Here is a 19690-nt window from a genome sequence, read left to right on the forward strand (position 1 = left end):
GTGGTGAATCGGTCCCCCAAGACTCACCTGAATTGCAGTCCATCAAATGACCGAGCGACTGTTGAGCCGACCTAGGTTGTAAGAAAATGTCATCAGGCTCAATCTGCACTTCTTTAGACGAGAACAAAGGCAGATTTCGTAAGGAATAGATGAGAATGCCAAAGGGACAGTAAAGTCTGCCCTGGCCCTTACCCTCCCTTCGGACTAGGGTGATGCCCTTCTATTCTGTATGCTTGATTACTTGTCACGTGATTGTCTCGAGTTGCCAAGATTTCTGCATGGGGAATTCGAACTTCGAAATTCGGCTCCCCGCATGTCGAGAGTCAAGTGACAAAAAGTATTAATCAATGGGCGGTTTTCTTACCGCTTGCACCGATTTCTCGCCACCGCAGAATCTCACCTATACAGGCTGTGCCAGCGGCTCTGAAAATCGCACCTCCTCCCTCGAATTCCCGAACACTTTGAAGAGGCACATTGAACCCCAATCATATTGTGACACGGCAGTGTTGACGAACATTCCTGTAGCTGGCTGGGCGCAACTTCTTCCACCATGTCCAACGCAGCGACCATTGCCGCAGCCTCGACCACCACCGTCCTGAGCGGCCAGAACAAGTCGAAACAGTCAGAGGCAGATGATCTAGATATCTACGATGAGATTGAAATCGAAGACCTGACCTTTGACCCTAAACTACAAATCTACCATTACCCTTGTCCCTGCGGCGACCGATTCGAGATCAACATTTCGGATCTACGAGATGGAGAAGATATTGCTGTGTGTCCGAGCTGTAGTCTGATGATTCGGGTGATCTTTGACTTGGATGATTTACCATCAGAGGAACAAGTGGAGCAAATGACCTGAGGGTGAACTGAGATGGATGGGGTTTGAACACTCCAAAGACATGAAAGGAAGATGGATATTTACCACCACGAACAAGATGATGGAAGCGAAATTCTCGTCTAGGACAAGAAAGACCACCCAGATGGGCAATGATGGACGAATAGGAAGAGGCTACTACCGTCCGTCGATTTCATCTCATACCACGAACCAGCAATCTGCTCCGTCACCAACAACGCCTGGGGATAATTGGACTGAGGTCAGGTGGCATCCATCCCACCGACACAGTGTCTGATTTCCTCCCCAACATGGGCTAAATGGGACATTCATTGAATCGACACAGTCCAAGAGAATCGAAATCGTGGAAAGAGATACGGTAACCAAGACGCAGATACCTTTGTTTTGAAGAACGCAAAGTACCTCTGGTAACGACATCTCAGCGCCAAAAACACGGAAGGTCTTCTGATACCGCCATCCTCGAATAATCTATCTACAGGCTTTTGATTGAAAAGTCATGATTGGCGACCATAAAACAGAAAGGAGATGATGACTCCCCCGAGTCAAAAACTCGACACAGTCTAGAGTCTGACATAGTCGTGACTAGACAATCTACATCGCTGATGCTTTGTGCAACGCTACCAAGTCCTTGTCCTACGTCGTCAGGGGTTTGGCAGACTTGATAGCAAAGTCGGCATTTCGCCTGGCCTCCACGACTTACCGACGATTGACGGCAATGCAAACAATTTACTTCCTTAGCTATATTATCGTCATGAGGACTCAATAATCTATATTAATGCCCAACGGCGTTCCGTTCAGGAGGCCGTACACTCTTTACGTAGAACATATTCCGTTCAACTCTATGCCCACATGACTTTTATCCTCCGTCTTTCCTAAGAAACAAAGACCTTCTCGCCAATTGGACGATACTCTAATCCCCAATCCGGATTATCAGATTTCTCCGCTCCCATCTTACAGATACGTATTCTGTCGATAGGGATGTCTGAAGCCCAAATGAATGGAGAACCCAAATCCAAACCCAAACTCGAGGCGTTTTGACTGTTGTGGTTAAACAAGTCTAGAATCTCCCTAGCATCAACATTTCCACCATCGCTGCTCTTGCCTTTTCCTTTACCCCTTCCTTTGACATAGATCAAATTCGCCACTGTGGCATGTAAAACCAACGGTCGGGTCTCGGTGATGAGTCCTTCGTCCTTGAAGACTTTGCGAATCAATTCGCCGAACCCTTGTAGCACACCTGTAGGTTCAGCCGGTTCGGCGTAGAAGACGCGTGCTGACCGTGACGTGGGGAATGTACCGAGTGAGTGCAGGGTTATTTGCAACGGATGTAGAGATTGTGATGGGGGCTGTGCTTGAGGTGATAGATGGGAGTCTTGCGACGTGAACAGGGCTCGGCGAGGTGGTGAGATGTCTCGGGTCAATGAAGAGAGTATTGATACCGAAGTTGTTGTCGTTGTCGTTGTCGAGGCTGTGGACAAATCTGTATTCGAGGCTTCTCCGACGACGTCTACCTTATTGTGACGTGACCGATCCCCTTGGACGCCTCTCGCTGACAATGCTGCTACTGTCTGACTGTACAAGGCTGAATAGTCGATTTCTTGAAGGAGTCTCAATGCACGCTCCATATCGGCGTCCTCTGACAGATCCATGGTGCCCAAGGTGAAATGAAAGGTCCCTGGAGGACGATGTGCTGCAGCGGGAAGGAGCCGTAGCGATGATGAGGTCGTCAGTTCTGGACCGACTTCAGTATTTTGAACTGTGTCCACATTTTTGTCACGCGGCATCGTTACCTCCTTGAATTTGGCCAGCGACTGTTTCAACTGTTGGACCGACTGGTTAGTAACAAGTGGGAAACAGACAAAATGTGTCGGGCGTCGCGCTGATTGTTTCTGGTGGCTTTTGATTTTGCCTTTGTTCCTCGGAGCCATGGTAGCTAGATTGCGAGCCAGTGCATATGATGCTCGAAGGTATGAGTGTAGAGTTCTGCTCAGAGTGTATGAACAAGTCGAGCACGCTGAGCATGAGAGACGACCGATGATTTCTGGCTTCAGAGAGAGGCTAGTAGCAGGCAACATTTGCTTGATGGTTAGGTGATTCGGCTTTAATTCAACCGGTAGAGCAATCCTGACTCATTGATGAGGCTATAAGATGTCCTAGTTTGCCTCTTGAATTGGTTGGCGCATTGAGGCCTCCCTCGAGTCGTCCAATTACTCAACCAGGCTGCAGCCGTCCATAGCGCACCGCCTCATAGGTTGAAACAAGTGTAGCCCTGTCGAAGTTGGTACTCCAAGTATAACCTAGGATTGGAATTATCGGTCCTCGCTCCTCAGAGTTAGCTAGTAGGTGATGTTGTAGGCCAGTCAATAATGACGGAAGAAATCCAGAGGTTGGGCATGGTCACGTGGTGGCACGTGTCAGCTTTGCCCCTGAGTACATGGACAAACTATTCACCATTTGAAAAGTATTTGTCTTGGATGTAAATCTATGATAAAACCCCTAGATGCATTCTATTGTGATCATTGCGTCGTTACTGTGCCAAACATGTCTGGTGACAGTCATCTTCTTCTCCCTCTTCGGAGGATAATGTCCTCTAGATTCCGAAACCATACGATTGCTGTAGATGTATCACCATCTGATGTGCCGCTGCCACTTCTTCAACGTCGTCTCCTCAGCATCATCTTCGCCGGTGGCTGGTTGGGTACTGTCGGACAAGTCGTTGGCCAGGTTGTGGTTGTCGCTTAACTTGTAGTTGGGTAAAAACCAGATCATGACCATCGGCAGAGCGGAAGCCACTAATGCGCCTATTGTCATGAATCTCAGAATGTCCGAATATGCATGATTGACTGCAGTCCTTTCTGGCGAACGGGGGTCTGGAAGAACTTCTGTGATCTTGTCATAGACATCGTCAATGGCGGATTGAGGGGCGTCAGAGCCTAACCAAAAGCGGAGTCTGCCTTTGAATAAGCTGGTGTAGATTGTCCCAGCAATGGCCGAACCCAAACTGTTGCCCATGTAGATGAATAAAAGCTCCAGAGCCGTGGATTGGGCCAGTTCCTCTCTAGGCACCACCACTTGCGCAACGACAATAACCACGGTTCCAACAGCTCCACTTCCGGCCCCCTGAATTACTTGCATCAGAAAAATCTCGGCGATAGAGTTATTGGCGCCTCGTAGCCTCATCATGAAGCCATAGCCTATGAGTCGAATGACAATTCCCAGTAAGAGTAAGAATTTGTACCGTTTGGTCCGGAACATAACGTAGCCCGTTGCCAGTCCTGTCAAGACCTGGACACAGCCAGCAGTGTAGGTGAGAAAAGTGGCGTTGCGGGCCGAAAAGTCGTGCACAACGGTGGCCCATGCGTACATGTATGTGTGAGTGATGCTGTAAGCAAAAGCGTCGAGAAGTCCGATTAAGAAGGCTAGAACAAGAGAGACGTTTTTGACGAAACGTGGAGGTATGACTGGTTTGGCGGCGATACGTGCTTCGTAATAAACCAAGATTGCCAAGGAGACGACGCCAATGGTGATGAGAGCGGGAATCCAGGGCGCTTTCCAACCGTGGGAGTTGTTGCCTGCTAGGGCGATGGGGAGCAAAAGCAAAGCACATCCCCCGCAAAGTAAGATCATACCGCCCAGGTCGATTTGGGTCAAGAAGTCTCGAAAGGAAATACTTTGATGGATTGTGCCGCCGGCTCTTTGGAACCGTCTCTGATACCACAAGAGGGGTGCAATGACGGCCAACGAAGCGACAGGCATAATGATCGCAAACATGCCAATGCCCCACCTCCAACCAATGTTAAGTAGAGCGCTGTCGACAATGAATGCAGAGACCCAGGGTATGATCATGAAAGGAAGGTTGACCAGACCATTGGCAAGACCACGCCACCTCGAAGAAGTGATGTCGGCGACAATGACTTGGTTCAGGATCTGCATGCCCGTTTGACCAATGCAGTATGCAACATAACCACCGGCATATTGGGCAAAGGATTGGGCAGAAGCGCAGAGAATGTAGGAGACGATGTAGAAGAGGACTACAGCGATATAAGTCTCCGCTCGGCCGGCGACCTCTGATATGCGAGCTATGGGGGGTTTCAAGACGGCGCTGATGATGGTCCCTGCTGTGGTTAAAGCTCCCAATAGGGCTACTTCTCCAAAATCCGAGGCGGCGTAATTCTGGTAGTTGTATATGGTGGCATGGTCGAGCTCGCTGGAAAAATGGCTCAGCAAACGACGTGGATGGAGGGGGAGAGGATTGAGGCTCACAATATGGTCCAGATTAAGGCGATACTAAATGCACATTAGCTATGCTGGGCCACATGGATTGCAGAACGCAAGCATACCCTATCCACATGTATAGTTTCCCACGGCGGCCCCAGGCGACATCCATGAGCCTTTGGCTTTCCGTCTCACTGTCAGATTCGGATGGCGAGGCGGTGTCCTCTTTGTCGGCCACATTCATTTCCTCATCGGCCAATTGAGGAGGTTCAACATGTGACATGGTAGTGTCGGTGGATGGCCTGGCTGCATTGCCTACACTGGCTTGGTCTGGAACCGCCATGTTGATAGGCAGAAGGTAGTGAGGGAATCACAAGCGCAGCAAACATCAGCCTGCTAAGTGAAATAATAGAATTGAAGACTGGATAAGGTAGTGCAGGACTGGGAAGAGCGGAAAAGGATTGGCCAGATTGTCGTCGCATGTCGGACAGGACAGCGTACGAAATTCATGAGCAGAAGAACGATGGACACGAATGTCCAGCTCACCTCTAAACCCAACGACATGATGTTTTGATCTTTTGCGTTTCCAGCTAGACCTGATGAAGATGTAAAGCGGACAATTCTGGGGACGTCGGTAGCATTCAAGGTGGAGGCAAATGCGACATGACAGCACAAAATGGGCCAGAGGCCAATCTGAGAGTAGCGATCTCGGACTCGAGAGGAAGAGTGAGAGCATTTGGACCTGGAGATGTCAGAATTGAGTTGCACATCCAAGCACGGCAGGGTGGGGAGGTTGCAAATTGGGCAGAGGGAAGGGGAGGGAAAGGGGAGAGACATTCTGGGCCGACGTCAGCGAAAAAAGTATCAGATTAACATCATCTAATCAGATAAGATAGTATGGGGCTCCGTCAGAGTTTGCAGCTGCAAGAGATGTCGATCGTGGGATCAGTCGGGGGTTGAGGAGTTGAATCTCTGATCGGGGAAATAAAGAGCAGCGGTATTGGGTTCGGAGATTTCGTGGGTGGCGCCGTTGAAAATTGCCCAGCCATGCTAGCCATGACATGATGATTGGCATTGGGTTGTCCAACGTCCAAGCACGGCTAAGCATCACTGGTAAAGAGAAATAAGCCGAGAGGTTCAGAAAGGTCAACGGACGGGTGACTCTGAGTGGCCGAGGGGCTTGCCTGTTTCCCTCTGTGCCTCTGTGGTTTTGTCCTCGCAGCATTCGAATTTGGGTCATGTCTGATCAACTGCCGAGGGCTATGTAGAGTGGAGATGACGGTTGGTATGGATACAACCATACAACGTAGTCGTGGTGGAGAGTGAGACGACGATCCATGCAGGACGTTGAAATGGGGATGGAGGACGTTGGATGGTGGATGTCGAAAGTCGACTTTTGGAGCCTGCCGCGTACTCTCTGAACAGACATGGCAGTCACGATAGAAGACAGAGGAACAGAGGAAGGAGCTACTGAGACACGACAAGCAGGAAGGAGCAACGGGTTCAACTTCTCCACGTTTTTCTTCTCCCTGTTCGTGTCCTCTCTGTACCGTAAATGTTCACATTCCACGTCCAGATTTAGCCAGATCGATGGTTCCCATAATTCACTGTCGTCGTGAGTACTATGCTGACTACCCAGCAAGGGCCAAGTGCACCCAGTCACTCTTGGAACTTGTGGCCTGAGAGCCGCAAGCTAGGCTATATCTTTCAACCCCTTTACTTTTCGATATCACACCTCACCTTCCTACAGATGTCCAACGCGACGACATACGACCGATCAAGAAGTTCCTCGGCCCAACATCACGGCGGGTACCCCTCACTAGAACCCTACAAGCTTGGTAAGGAAGCAGTCCTGTTGCCGCCCAAGAGCCATCAACAGTGGAGTACTCGATGGGCTGGCCTGATCAGAATATCATAGCCTTTGAATCAGCGCCAGCACATCTATCTCTGTGGCTAAGCCAACTGTTGACTCGGATCTCGGAGCAGCCCTTCACTTCAAGACCCATTGCGGCTATACCATTGTCATAGCCGCATGCGTTTCGAGACTGATGCCCTAGATGACTTGATATTGGAGTACACGGGTGAGTTGGCAGCTGTGGAGTCCACCTTCGAAAGTAATAGCCTGAAACAGCTCACTTCACGTCTTGCCTGGACGAGTTTGCTCTGTCTTAATGTTTGACATATAGCATTATGGCTTCCATGCCAGCAGTCTTCCTACAGGTCACAGCTCGAATTTAGCACACTTTTCTAAACAAGTCCCAACGAGTCCCTCGAACATGATGATTGATATCGTTAACCCTTCAGCCGTTCACACCATGCAGCCTGAACCCCTCGAGGGTCAAGAGCCCCGTAAGTTGGCAATCCCTGAATATTCCCAACTGCCTCGGGTGCCAAACATGCCACAGGGCTGCACATGGGGCCTATGGGACCGTCCTGGCCATTTCGATGAACTGGGGACATTAAATCTCTTGACACCTCCCACAGTCCTCTCAGCCAAGGACGAAATTCAACACGGTATCAGTGTCGCTGTTAACTGGTCTCTTAACAACTGTCAGACTCCTCACTCGAATCGAAAACCTCCTACCCACACCATCATTCCCCTGCCTAATTGGGTCGGCCACGACGATGAGATTCACATGAACACCCAGAGTGGCAGTCAATGGGATGGTTTTCGTGAGTGCTGTAGCCATCTCTTGGGCCTCTCCACGATCACTGATATCATGGCCAACGGATTGCAGGACATTGGGCTCATCAACCCTCCCAGACCTACTATAATGGTGTTTCGCATGACGAGATCACAAATCCTGCTACCGTGAGACCCAGAAATGGAATTGACCGTGAGAACATCCTTCGTCGTGATCGGGCCGGACTGATGGAGAATGTCCAGAGTGGTCCAGACGTGGCGGAATCGTTGGTCGAGGAGTCCTCCTCGACTATTATGCCTGGGCACAAGCTCAAGGCATCCAATATTCTCCCATCGAACGTCACCCTATCTCGGAAATAGATCTCGAAGCTGTTGCAAAATCACAAGGTACAATCTTCCGCCAAGGAGATATCCTTTTGATTCGTTGCGGGTTTGTGACATGGTATAAGCAAGCCAGTCCGCATGAGCGCCGGGCGGGAACCGTCGATGGCATGGCCTGGGCCGGAGTAGAAGGCACCAAAGACTCAGTGGAGTGGTTCTGGAACCGACACTTTTCCGCTGTTGCCGGTGACGCCAATGTGTTTGAGGCATGGCCGGCCAAAGACGATCGATATCGTAAGGACTATGTGATTTCGTACGACGGCAACGATGCGCTGACAACTGCCCTTCAGGTCTACATGACAACCTCATTGCCTTGTTTGGTATGCCCGTCGGCGAAATGTTCGACTTGGACGAGCTCGCCGACGTGTGCAAACGTCTGAACAAATGGTCCTTTTTCTTCACGAGCGCACCGTTGAATTTCCCTGGTGGAATAGCCAGTCCTCCAAACGCCCTCTGTATTCTGTAGGCGCAGTCAACCGCTTGGTCAGAGCTACTCATGGTCCCCCCAGCGGACTTCATACTCAAATTCTCCCCATGTGCCGCCATCATCGTAGATATTCGGCCAATCCGCAAGATTGTTGGAAACCATGGGGTTAGCTACATTCGGCATGTTCTGAAATAAATATCGACCGGACTGGAATCCTGACATCGCGTACAAGTGTGAGAGATTAGCATCCATATACGGCGTTGAACCGTTTGAGTCTGCTTGCTGCTCCGTCTTCACGCCAGTGATACGTCCTTGGCTGGGAGAACATGCGCTTTTGATCTGCTCGTGTGATGGGTTGACCGGCTCGCTGGGCGAGAACTCGCTTTGATTCTGTATTCTCCGAACAATCTTTTTGAATAAGTGGAAGATCCATCCACTGACGGGCCACGTGCCTTGAAGCTGCTGCAACGCCAGCATCGCTGATCGAGTTCGTGAACCGCCCAGCTGTCCCAGCAAGTGATCTCCTGAGCAAATGTCGACTGCTTGCATGCCCATGGCGGCGAATAAAGCCGGCACAATGTGAATCGGACACTGCGAGATACGAGACGGACTGAGTAGGTCTTCGACAATTCGAATCATGCGGTTGGCCGCTCTCATGCCCAATTTGTGTGCATCTTTCAGTGATGGCGGCGACCAATCTTGCGGAGTGATAGATCGATGAGTCACTATCTCGAACCAACTAAGCAGCAACGAATCATTAGTCATAGTTGCAGTTTGAACGACGCGGCAAGGATACCGTACCTGTGTGCAACGTGGAGCATGCTCGTCCACAAACAACTCCCTGTATTTTCATGATGTAGTTCCCGCGGCAGGCGTGCTTTCCACTGATCCAAGGCCTCCGAGCATGAATGGAACATGTCAGCCGATCCAGCCGTGGCGGCGTCAAACGCCGTGAATGATTGTTCCGCAATAGTTTCCGCAATCATTGACAGGTCGGCCAATGCCATGACATAGAGAGCGTCGACTGCTGCCGGTCTCCCAAACACATCAGGTCGACTGGCCGGTTCCTCTTCGAAATCGGCCTTGGTGAGCAATTCGATGTCGCAGTCGCGCCGACGAATGTGAACGGGGCGACCTAGAGCTACAGCGGCATGTTTGTCTTCGACAAAGAGCGACCACCAGATTCTTTTCCACAAGACACGATGCTTAGGTTTCAGGTCGGAATGGTGAGTCGATCGATGCATTCCCAAAGTCAATGCCAAACTGATGGAGATGCCCAACCAATGCCAGGTGTCCTTGTGGTCCTCGAGGCCATTCCACCAGAAACTCATGAGAAACACCGATTGAACTACCGTCACCTTGTTCTGCTCGTGGTCGTTGTCATATAGAACCTTGGCTCGTTGGAACAAAACCTTGCGAGCTTCGTATCGGGAAGCAAAGCCTGCTTCCTTCAGTAGGGGAAGCTCGCAATGGCCTGATGCCATGAACAAGACTGACTGTAGCAACAAGTAGGATGGAGCATGTGAAGGTTCGACATAATGCGCCGCGAAATCTGACCGGTCCAGAATAGGATAATGGGGATGGACAAAGTCGAAATAAGCCCGGAAGAGCTCGTGGCAGATCTGGACAGGCGGGACTGTGAATGCACCCTGCTGTCGCAGAAATCTTGTCAATGTGCTCTCATCGTCCACCGACGGATTAGAAGACCGTGGCTTGGGCACTACGTTGACCACGTAGTGGCGTTTTCTGAGGTGATTGGTCGAGTCTGATTGAGCATGAACCTGTCTCAGAAGATGGGTGAGATTGAATGTCTCGCCCATGTACATGACATGGACGACGCCTTCCTTGCCATCTTGACTAGTCGCCACGTTGGTGGCCTTGTCGAGGACCTGAGCATAAAGTGTTGTTTCCTCCGACTCATGGACTGGGTCGGGTTTGTCCATCTCGCTCGACGAAGCTGGTGTTCTGAGGACAGGGTTTGACGTCGGCGAGGCTTTGGGTACTTGTCGCGACTCTCTCAGCGGGTCATACATGCTTTGCGTTGACGTGGTGCCCGTGGCCGGCGAGTCCGTCATGGTGTGATGAATCTCTGGCGGCCATGTCGTCGGTGAGCTCGACAACTTCCGCTTCTTCCCCCTCTTGCTCTCGATGAAGACGCATGGCCTGCTGGCCGTCTCACAGTTGGAACATGGTCTCCCTATGGCCGATGCATTGCACTTGACACGTCGAGAGTGACACCACGTGCAAGCGACTGCTGAGCGTTGTCGTGGTCTCCCTCGTTGTGTCGCTGAAAGATGGAGCTGCTGATCCATCGGTGAGACGTGGTGCGAGTCCCTCGGGTTGAGAGGGCATCCAAGGGTAAAATCGTCATAGGCTATGCCCCGGGTATTCTGTGTTTCCACCGGACCTGGCGACTTGCCGTGCTTTGCTTGCTTGGTTGCTGGATGAGTGGGGGTGGGGTGTGGGCCGGTTGATCAGATAGATATCTCATATAGAAGCCAGTCGTGTCAATCCAAGGTCTGGAGGTGTGGCACCCAACCCCTCGATTGATGCCAAAACCCCGTCTTCGCTTCGAGAGTACTTGTAGCTGTCGGCAAATGATTTGTATTATCTCCACGAATGGACTCCCGCACAGGCTTTCTCCGACTTGAATCGTGCTGACCGTCAGCTCTCCCAATACATACATGAGTTCATGAGCTGCGATCAGGTGTTGAGTATAGGAGGATCATGGTCTTGACCGGCACGTGTCAAAGGGAGACTTGAATAAAGCTGGCATTGGGATTGGTGATGATGAAAGCATCTCGCATGAGAACACGAACCCTGGCGACTCGTGCAAGCATTTGTCTGGAGGTTGCGAGGCGCCACCTTTGAGCCTAGTGGATTTTGGGTCGATGATTCTCGGCCAAACAGCGATCACCTGTCGCATCATGCCATGTTTCCCAAAGGGGACCACTGGGGGCGACGGGGGACTGGGGGTATGAAGTACGATACCTTGGGGGTGAGAGTAGTCATGGCTGGGCGGATGCTCGAGTCCGAGGCTAAAGAAGCATTCAATCCCGCGACCCTTGACGTGCGTAACGCGTAACGCATATGCGTACTGTGCTATTAGTTCGTTAACCCAGGAGGTTGATGCTGGCCTGGGGTCTCGCTCTGCGGATGTATAGCAGTGTAGCCACTAATCCCACAGGCATGGCTTAACCGACAAGCATCCAACCACAATGCTTGGACCAGACGTTAGTGGATCATGTTGAGCCTGTGATAAAAAAGACTGACACATCCATCCTTGTCAGCACTTTACTCGAGCAGGCGTTGGATTGCTCCAAGGACAACCGTCGGACAAGGTCACTGGAGCGTTGGGAAGGTGTTGGATCCAGGTTGGTATGGTCATGTTGCGTTGTCAATCTGTGAACGACAGTTCCTTCGTTGGTCATGGCATACAGACTCCCAGACTCCCAAGCCGTCGAGGGCAAGGATCATACTCGAAGCTAGAGAGGGGTTCAATGTCGACAGAGCTCTCTCGAATGAATCGAGTAATTGCAGGTTGCCAATGCCATTTATGCACATCGCGAACGGGCATTAACAGTGCCCAGCCTGCATCAAGTATGTCCCTTTGTGTCAATACTTTTATCGTCGATCATTACTTGAACGGTGGGCCGTCGAAGAGATAAATGGACATAATGCATCTGATGTCGAGAGGTGGTGGCCCCAAGGATCTCGACCAAACTTAATGGCGGTTCCCCCGTCCAGTCTGGATTTCTCGTATCTGTTTCGAGAAGGCGTTCTCTGGTGTTTCGACTACTGATTGGGACGCACTTTTGCCCTGTTCAACCTTTTCTCGACTACACAAAACATGGCGAGGACTTACACTTGGTATAACCTGCGCATCATTCTGGTCTTGACCTTGGGCAGCTTTACCTTTGGTTATGGCTTCTCTGTCATTTCCAACACCATAGGACAACCTGGTGAGCAGCACTGGCAGTCAGTCATATGGCCCCTTATTTACAGAGTTGTAGGGTTTATATCCTATTTTAACCTGGAGAATCGTACCGACTATGTCAATGCGATCACGGGCACGATCAACGGCCTGTACTGTGCTGGGGCCTTGTTCGGAGCTCTGCATGTTGGATGGATGGCTGATGTCCGCGGCCGCAAAGAGACCATGTATCTCGCGTCGGCTGTCAATGTAGTGGGCGGGGCGCTCGAGACTGGTTCGGTGAACATGGCCATGTTCCTGGTCTCACGCTTCATCTGCGGCTGGGGCATTGGCATGATGGTGGTGCTGATTCCTATTTATCAAGCTGAGATTTGTAGGATGATTTTTCCCCCCAAGATTGCTCCTGAGCTAATGCAACTGCAGCGCCACCAGATGCTCGTGGGTTTTTGGTCGGCCAGCACGGTACTTGGATCGTCATGGGCTATGCGATCGCAGGATGGGTGGGTGCAGGAACATACTACTCCTCAAACCTGTCCTTTCAATGGCGCTTCCCCATTGCACTCTCCATTCTACCCCCACTGGGACTGGCACTCTGCTCTCCTTGGGTTCCAGAATCACCTCGATGGCGTAAGTCAAGTTTTGGGATTGTTGAAGCCTGTGACCACGCACCGCGCTGACACACTGTCTCAGTTCTCACAAGAGATCGACGAGAAGAAGCTTGGACTATAATGAAACGGTTGCACTGCGGAGATGACGGCAACGAGAAACGGTTGCAATTTGCCCGAGACGAGTTTTACCAGATGACTGAGCAAGTTCGAGTGGATTCGGCGGCGTGGGAAGCTGCTGGATGGAAAGGCATGTTAATGAAACGGTCATACCAGAAAAGATTTTGGATGGGATTCTTCATCCAATATGCTGCTCAGTCAACAGGGGCACAGGTCATCTATGGTGAGTCGTTACAGCCCTATGGCGTGGCCACCGACGGTGACGGTGGCTTAACTCGTGGCTGCACCAGCTGACATGACCTTTCAGTGTACATTGTCCTACTGTACCAGAACCTAGGCCTGTCCGGAGGTGTACCCCTAATCCTGGGGGCAGCATATGTGACAGTGGCTTGGATCTCGAACTTTGTGGGGGCACTTTTGTTGGACAGAGTGGGCCGGAAACCGTTGCTGAGTAAGACGATCATGTTGTATACGATAGGTTCTGTCACTGACGAGTAAGTCTAGTTGCTGGTCTGTCAGGTTGCATGATTTCGTTGTGCCTGGAGACTGCCATGATCGCGCAGTATGCGGGCACCTCGAACGATGCCGGACTTAGCATGGGCGTGTTTTTCTCTTTCTGTTTCATCACCTTTTATGGAGGAGGTATCGATGTGACTGGATATGTCTATTGCTGTAAGTGCGAAAACCCCGCCAAAGGTCAGCAATGGAGATCCGTTCTGACCACGATCAGCCGAGATATTTCCCACGCATATTCGGTCTCAAGGGGTCGCTTGGTCTCTGGCAGGCACATTCCTCTCGACGTTGGTGTACGTGGAAGCAGCGCCCACGGCTTTGGCAGATATCAAGTGGAGATACTATATTATTTTCATCTGCCTTACCGCGCTGAACATTGTCATATTCTATTTTTGGTGTCCCGAGGTAAGAAGGACTCCACGTCTTAAGGAAGGCGAATCGAGAATGATGATAACTGACCAACCTTGTTTTTAGACCAAAGGGCACTCGCTCGAAGAGATCAATGCCTTGTTTGGGGATGAGGTTGTCGTCCGTCTTGGGGAAATGACGGAGAAGCAACGCAATGAAATGGCGGCAGAGATTCAAGTCGAAGACGAACCGAGAGAGTTTAGTGTGCCCGTCGGTGACACGACAACCACTACGACAGCGCTCAAAGCTTCAGGGTAGTGTACGATGTCATGATCGTCCTCGAGTGACATGTTGGATTTGGAGCAGGCCGTTGCTCCAGGGCTTTGTTGCACATTGATAGCGTGGTAGCACAACAGCCACGACGGCTCGCTTGGACCCTGGTCGATTGTGGTACGATATGTAGAGGGGGTAATGCTAGTATGAATGATGAAGATATTCTCATTTGGGCCATTTTCAGCTCCACCAAAGTCGAGAATTTCGCTAGAGAAGGAATGCACAGTGTCGATCTCTTGGGTTTGCCCAATGTGATATCTTGACTTTGGGCTGAGATGAGGAAGGGCGGGAGGATGCTATATTGCGCCTGCGTACTCGTATGTGGATGCAGATCAAGCAGGCCGCAGGTGACGTCGAAGTTCCGGAGAAGCGTAAACGTTGCTGGGCTATTGCGACGATCCTTGGATCTATCGTCGCGGCTATTGGCCAAAATCGCCCAAGGCTTTGGGGATCGAAGGCAAGGCCGTGGCAGACTCGGTTGCTAGCAGCAGCGGGCACGGGAGGCTGGGGGTTGGAGCCTTCGGACGTGCACGGACACGCGCTACCAGGGGGAGGGAGGTGACGGTGGTGGCCACGGCCCACGGCCCACGACCCACAGGTCATAGGGTTTGATCCTAAAAAGTCGTATTGTAATGAGGATGCGGCGGTGTGGTGGTGATGTGAGAATAGGGGTCTGAATTTGGAAACAGGAGGGAGGGAGTAGAAACCTGGCAAACCTGACCACACACGCCACAATCAATCGAGGACTCATCAGTCCGTAGGTTCGAAACATGAATGGTGATCAGCCATCCACAGGGCAGGAGTTGACGTAGTCAACCAGGGGATGACCTGGAGCTTAATTCTCCAGATATGCAGGATTGCTGTCCTACAGAAGAGTACAGGAGGAAACTCAAAAGAAGACGCATGCATGAGGTATCTACGGAGTATTCGAGCTACTACTTACTGTACCTCAAGAGTCTCTGCTTCTGTGCACGTCTACTGACCAGTCGATAGGCCGACTATTGAGGCCTTGAACAAGGCCAAAATGCAAGGCCCGTTCGGCCCCCATTAGGTCTCCTCCAGGCAGTGCCTTCCTTCAGCGGGAGTGTTCTTTACATAGCTCGTAGGCATCATTATGGTGGTCAGTGGCCGCCTCAGCCACCCCCGGCCCTCATGGCCTTTAGAATTTAGGCGGTAGCTCCCTACGGAGTACACTCCCACTCCATATGTCCTTGTCATTGGAATGGGGACGCGGTACCTGTTCGATACCCAATACGCGAAAGTGGTAATTTTATGTATCGAGTGATTGTGCAAGTCATCGGTCTGCCAGTCGCAGTCCTAAGGAGACATCAGGGCTTATCGGTGGCGATGCGTTGCTTGTAAGCCTTCCAACCCGCATCTTGATACTCTTTGACACTGGCAATTGGGTCAGCGGAGGCATATATGCCCCTTCCTGCGATGAGAAAGTCAGATCCGCCCTGCATCGCCGTGGTAGGGGTTTGGTATTGCTGTCCGAGTGCGTCGCCTTTGCTGGAAATATTGACCCCTGTTGTGAACACCACAAAGTCCTCCGTTGAAGGAGCATTTGGAGAGTGTTTCGAGAGCTCTCTCGTCGACACAAAGCCCAGGACAGTATCAGGGTACTTTCTTGCAATCTCGACTGAGGCTCGAGTGTATTCGCCAATTGCCAACGAACCTTTCGAGGTCATCTCGGCCAAGATCAGGATGGCACGATCCTGGACGCCTGCTTCGCGAATGGTTTGGTCAAGTGCTTGAATGATGCCTTCCCCTGCAAGGATGCTGGCATTCACAATATGAGCCCATGAATGAATCTTTAGCACGCCACCCTTGTATTGCTTCTGAACCGTATTGCCAATGTCGATGTATTTTCGGTCTTCGAAAAGGAGAAAGTCATGTTTCTCGGACAATGCGACGAGGCCATCAATTGTGTCCTGGTTGAAATCCGAAAGGATATCGATATGTGTCTTCAGGACAGCAATATAAGGGCCCAGACCTACAAAAAATCCGATGACCACATCAGACCATGAACGCGACAGTGTAGCATAGATGGAAATATGCAATACTCCTTCTCTTGGCGCACCAGAATCATGTAGAGGATGCCATGGAACACGTTGGGCTTGACTTACTATCGGCAATGCCCAGAAGTTCTTTAGACGTGGTGAGGTCGGCAGAAAGGACAATGTTTGTCTGCTTTCGCTCTGCAATGGCGAACAATCTTTTCACCAGCGGATTAGGGTGGTTCACCGCTCGAGTCTCGAAAGACAGATTGCTCTTTGATGCCATGATTGCTGTCTGTAAGTCGAAACTTGTCACGAGGCTTGCCCAAGAAAGGGAAATTTTGGATTCGAAAATTCTGATGTGAGCGGTTTGGGGGAAAAGGTGGGGGTTTGGGTGCGGCTGGGAGGTGCAGATCAGTAGTGAATAAGGTACAAAGTAGTAACTATGTTTTCTGGCCCTAGTTCAGAATAGTGTTAGTGTATCTCTCTAGGCGCGGGCTCCAGGCAGGTGTCCCCTATAGATTAACTGGAGTGCCCTTAGAGATTAGGCGTTGGCTTAGGCACTGAGCGCCTCAAAACATACGCCACAGCTAATTACGGCTAGCGGTAAAAATGAAACCAACAATGATTGTCCCTGATATGAGATACTTGGTAGTCACATACTCGTACTGTGGTCTGCCATTGTGTGGTTGTCGCCCCATGGCTGTGGGGAGGCACTGTGGCACTGGCACCCACTGGAAGCCACGGGGGTGAAAACAGGAGTGAAGCTTCGTTATTAATAACCTACCAGGCTGGCTTCGCCAGGATTGCGCCAGATTGGACTAGGGTGCCTAGGGAGATGGCCAATCAAAAGTCTTAACGAAAGTGGTTTCTGCCAGAATCCGCAATTAGGGTATAGTTTAATTTCGGACCTGGGACCGTAACACCAATTAAAACCACCGAAAGTGAGACAGAGCCCTCAGGGCTTTGACCTGCAGGAGCCAGGGAGCCAGGGTCAATCAAACTCAATAGTTTGGACGGGGCAGTCGCGTCCAATCTCATGGCGACGATGAGCGAGGGTCTCTATCAAAAGTCGTACTACTGAACCAACCACCTCCGTCACTGCCACGGCCTTGCAGCCCTGGAGTTGCTGCTACTACGGCCACCTCCATAACCACCAACAAGGGTATGGGGCATGGGGCATGGGCATTGCTGGCTTTCCTTCGACCACTGCTTCCAAGCACTCTGGCACTACTACTATCTTGATCTATCTATCTCGAGCTCCAACCTCCTGTCTTTTCTGTCTCTGTTCATCCTTCGCTCTAACCTGACCTTTCGGCCCCATCTCAAAGCCCGCCTATACCACCGTCTCATTCATTCAATCGCTCGCTACAGATTTTCAGTATTGGGGCCTGGACGTGCTCTCATATCGCGCCGATTCCCATAGTTGCACTCGATCTGCTTCACTGAGGTAACACCACCGACGACGACGACCAGACGCGTGGATGTGGACCTGGCTTTTGCCCCTCCTTCCATCCCAACCAGCGTACTGATGCACGCTTCCTCAACCAATGCCTCGTGTCTCCTCGGTCTGAACTCGTCTTCGATTCGATCACTCTATTAGCCAGCCTGGAACTGGCGACGGCTTCATCATTTCCTTCCAATGGCTGCACCAGAAGCGTCCTTCAATATGTCGATATCACCCCGATCATCCCTCGAATCCTCTTCGCCTTCACTTCTTCTAAGCCTTCCGCCCGAGGTCAGGAACCTCATATACAAATTTGCTTTCACACAGGCAGAACCAATGAAACTGCGCTCACCATCCCAGAAACGTTTGAGGCCTTCGCGTCCAGCCAAAGATGATGCCAGAGGCTTTCTCGACACGTGTCGGTTCGTTCGTTCTGAAGCCATTTCCCTCTATTACAGTCTCAATCCACTCGTCTTTCGCCGGGCAGACGATGTCCTGTCGTTCATTGCAGATACTCAGATTCACCCCCACATAAAGTCATCAATACAACATCTTGCGATCGATTTCCGGGATGTTCGAGATGCCGACACCGTTTTAAAAGATCATATCAGTTTCGTTGATGGTTGCTTGGGACACTTACCGCGTCTAAAGGCGATCGAGACTCGATTTTATGCTCGTCAGAAGGACGCCTGCTCTCTGGCCCACTTTAGGACCGTGGCAATGGCGTTCGACTCTCTAGATGTTGAGATGAATGCTCCACCATCACCACCTTCTCCTCGATCTCCTCGAAGCTCCATTTGCTCAGCCGATGACTTGTCCGACTCATCAATTCCTCCTTCACCAATCTTCGAAACCACTCCTTGGAAGCCTTCGCCGCAGCCAGATTTCTCAGCTTTACAGGCAGAAACCCTCGAGTTGCATTGTTTCGACCCCAGTGCTGCAAGTGCTTTTGCCAATGCCAAACTCAAGTTCTCAGTCGCTCTGTCTGTCGCTGCATATCCTGGAGCTAAGCACGACAAGTTAAGATGTTACAATTTGAAAATGAGTTCGGAAGGTGTTCCCAACGCGCTCGGTGGCGCCAAAGACGCCGTTAACCAGAGGCTCAAGTCTGTGGGAGCACTTCCCCGCGCATTCAGCGAGCTCTATGACACAGCTGCCGATGGTGGCTTTCATCAGAAAGTGCGTGCAACCATTGCGACTTGCGGCAGAATTGATGTTGGTGTGTCGTGAGGTCGCAAGCCTGGATCGTTCAGGCGCGCTGCCTCGGCGGATCTGGCTCGTGTTCGACACTTTTTGGAGATCCTCGGCCCGCCAATGAGTTTGCATCAGCACAATCTTACTAGACCGGACAAGGCTCAGCACGGCAATGTTTCAATATCCTTCCGGATCAAAGTCAGCACCGCACTCTCTGTCATGGCATTTGGCAGAAATGGTCTGACAGTACATACCAAGCTTCGGACCTTGTCCGCCTTTTTATCCACACGGTTATAAGATGCCCCTCTGTGCAACGTGGCGTCAGGCATTCCACGTTGAACAATGTGGGCTTCGCCAGGCATTCGAGGTGGTACCAGGCCACCTGGTCCGTGTCCGTTTTCATCATTCTTGGGGAGGACGGCCATTGCCTTTCTGTTACATTCAAAGGGATACCCTATTCGCTATTGATACTACTACTGCTACTATACTACTAGTCTTACTGTTATCACCATTTTTTAATGATGAGATGACGAAGTCAACGAGAATATGAATATTATGAACATCAAAAGTCGAAACTCTTTTCCTGTCCCATTGAACCTGCGTGCATTTGCCTGACTGTGCAGACAAATACTACACCTTTGGTCTGGACTCCAAGGGCTATTCGCATGTCTCACATACC

General features: G+C 51.0%; 7 protein-coding genes across 7 annotated transcripts; 3 read left to right on the forward strand and 4 right to left on the reverse strand.

Moving 5' to 3' along the window:
• The first annotated feature begins 386 nt into the window (after positions 1–386).
• Positions 387–1634, forward strand: PV10_03231 (diphthamide biosynthesis protein 3). Its single transcript, XM_016367656.1, has one exon. The coding sequence runs from the start codon at positions 551–553 to the stop codon at positions 857–859; it is 309 nt and encodes a 102-aa protein (XP_016227174.1). The 5' UTR covers positions 387–550; the 3' UTR covers positions 860–1634.
• Positions 1614–3179, reverse strand: PV10_03232 (uncharacterized protein). The gene has a single exon (XM_016367657.1). It carries the CDS (start codon positions 2926–2928, stop codon positions 1726–1728), a length of 1203 nt encoding a protein of 400 aa, XP_016227175.1. The 5' UTR covers positions 2929–3179; the 3' UTR covers positions 1614–1725.
• Positions 3180–3303: 124 nt separating this feature from the next.
• On the reverse strand, positions 3304–5455 carry PV10_03233 (uncharacterized protein). Its single transcript, XM_016367658.1, has 3 exons — positions 5194–5455; positions 5117–5140; positions 3304–5060 (listed from the first exon to the last, which is right to left on the reverse strand). Exons 1-3 carry the CDS (start codon positions 5409–5411, stop codon positions 3479–3481), a joined length of 1824 nt encoding a protein of 607 aa, XP_016227176.1. The 5' UTR covers positions 5412–5455; the 3' UTR covers positions 3304–3478.
• A 1928-nt stretch (positions 5456–7383) lies between these two features.
• Positions 7384–8636, forward strand: PV10_03234 (uncharacterized protein; the record flags this gene model as incomplete). Its single annotated transcript, XM_016367659.1, has 4 exons — positions 7384–7741; positions 7807–7905; positions 7956–8327; positions 8384–8636. The coding sequence occupies 4 exons, from the start codon at positions 7384–7386 to the stop codon at positions 8557–8559; spliced, it is 1005 nt and encodes a 334-aa protein (XP_016227177.1). The 3' UTR covers positions 8560–8636.
• PV10_03235 (uncharacterized protein) lies at positions 8420–10595 on the reverse strand (the record flags this gene model as incomplete). Its single annotated transcript, XM_016367660.1, has 2 exons — positions 8420–9259; positions 9322–10595. The coding sequence occupies 2 exons, from the start codon at positions 10593–10595 to the stop codon at positions 8584–8586; spliced, it is 1950 nt and encodes a 649-aa protein (XP_016227178.1). The 3' UTR covers positions 8420–8583.
• Positions 10596–15292: 4697 nt separating this feature from the next.
• PV10_03236 (orotidine 5'-phosphate decarboxylase) lies at positions 15293–16752 on the reverse strand. Its single transcript, XM_016367661.1, has 2 exons — positions 16500–16752; positions 15293–16366 (listed from the first exon to the last, which is right to left on the reverse strand). The coding sequence occupies exons 1-2, from the start codon at positions 16654–16656 to the stop codon at positions 15702–15704; spliced, it is 822 nt and encodes a 273-aa protein (XP_016227179.1). The 5' UTR covers positions 16657–16752; the 3' UTR covers positions 15293–15701.
• Positions 16753–17578: 826 nt separating this feature from the next.
• PV10_03237 (uncharacterized protein) lies at positions 17579–19583 on the forward strand. Its single transcript, XM_016367662.1, has one exon. The coding sequence runs from the start codon at positions 18013–18015 to the stop codon at positions 19045–19047; it is 1035 nt and encodes a 344-aa protein (XP_016227180.1). The 5' UTR covers positions 17579–18012; the 3' UTR covers positions 19048–19583.
• Positions 19584–19690: the final 107 nt, after the last annotated feature.

This window comes from Exophiala mesophila (genome assembly GCF_000836275.1).
Source record: "Exophiala mesophila strain CBS 40295 unplaced genomic scaffold supercont1.2, whole genome shotgun sequence".
Taxonomy (NCBI): domain Eukaryota; kingdom Fungi; phylum Ascomycota; class Eurotiomycetes; order Chaetothyriales; family Herpotrichiellaceae; genus Exophiala; species Exophiala mesophila.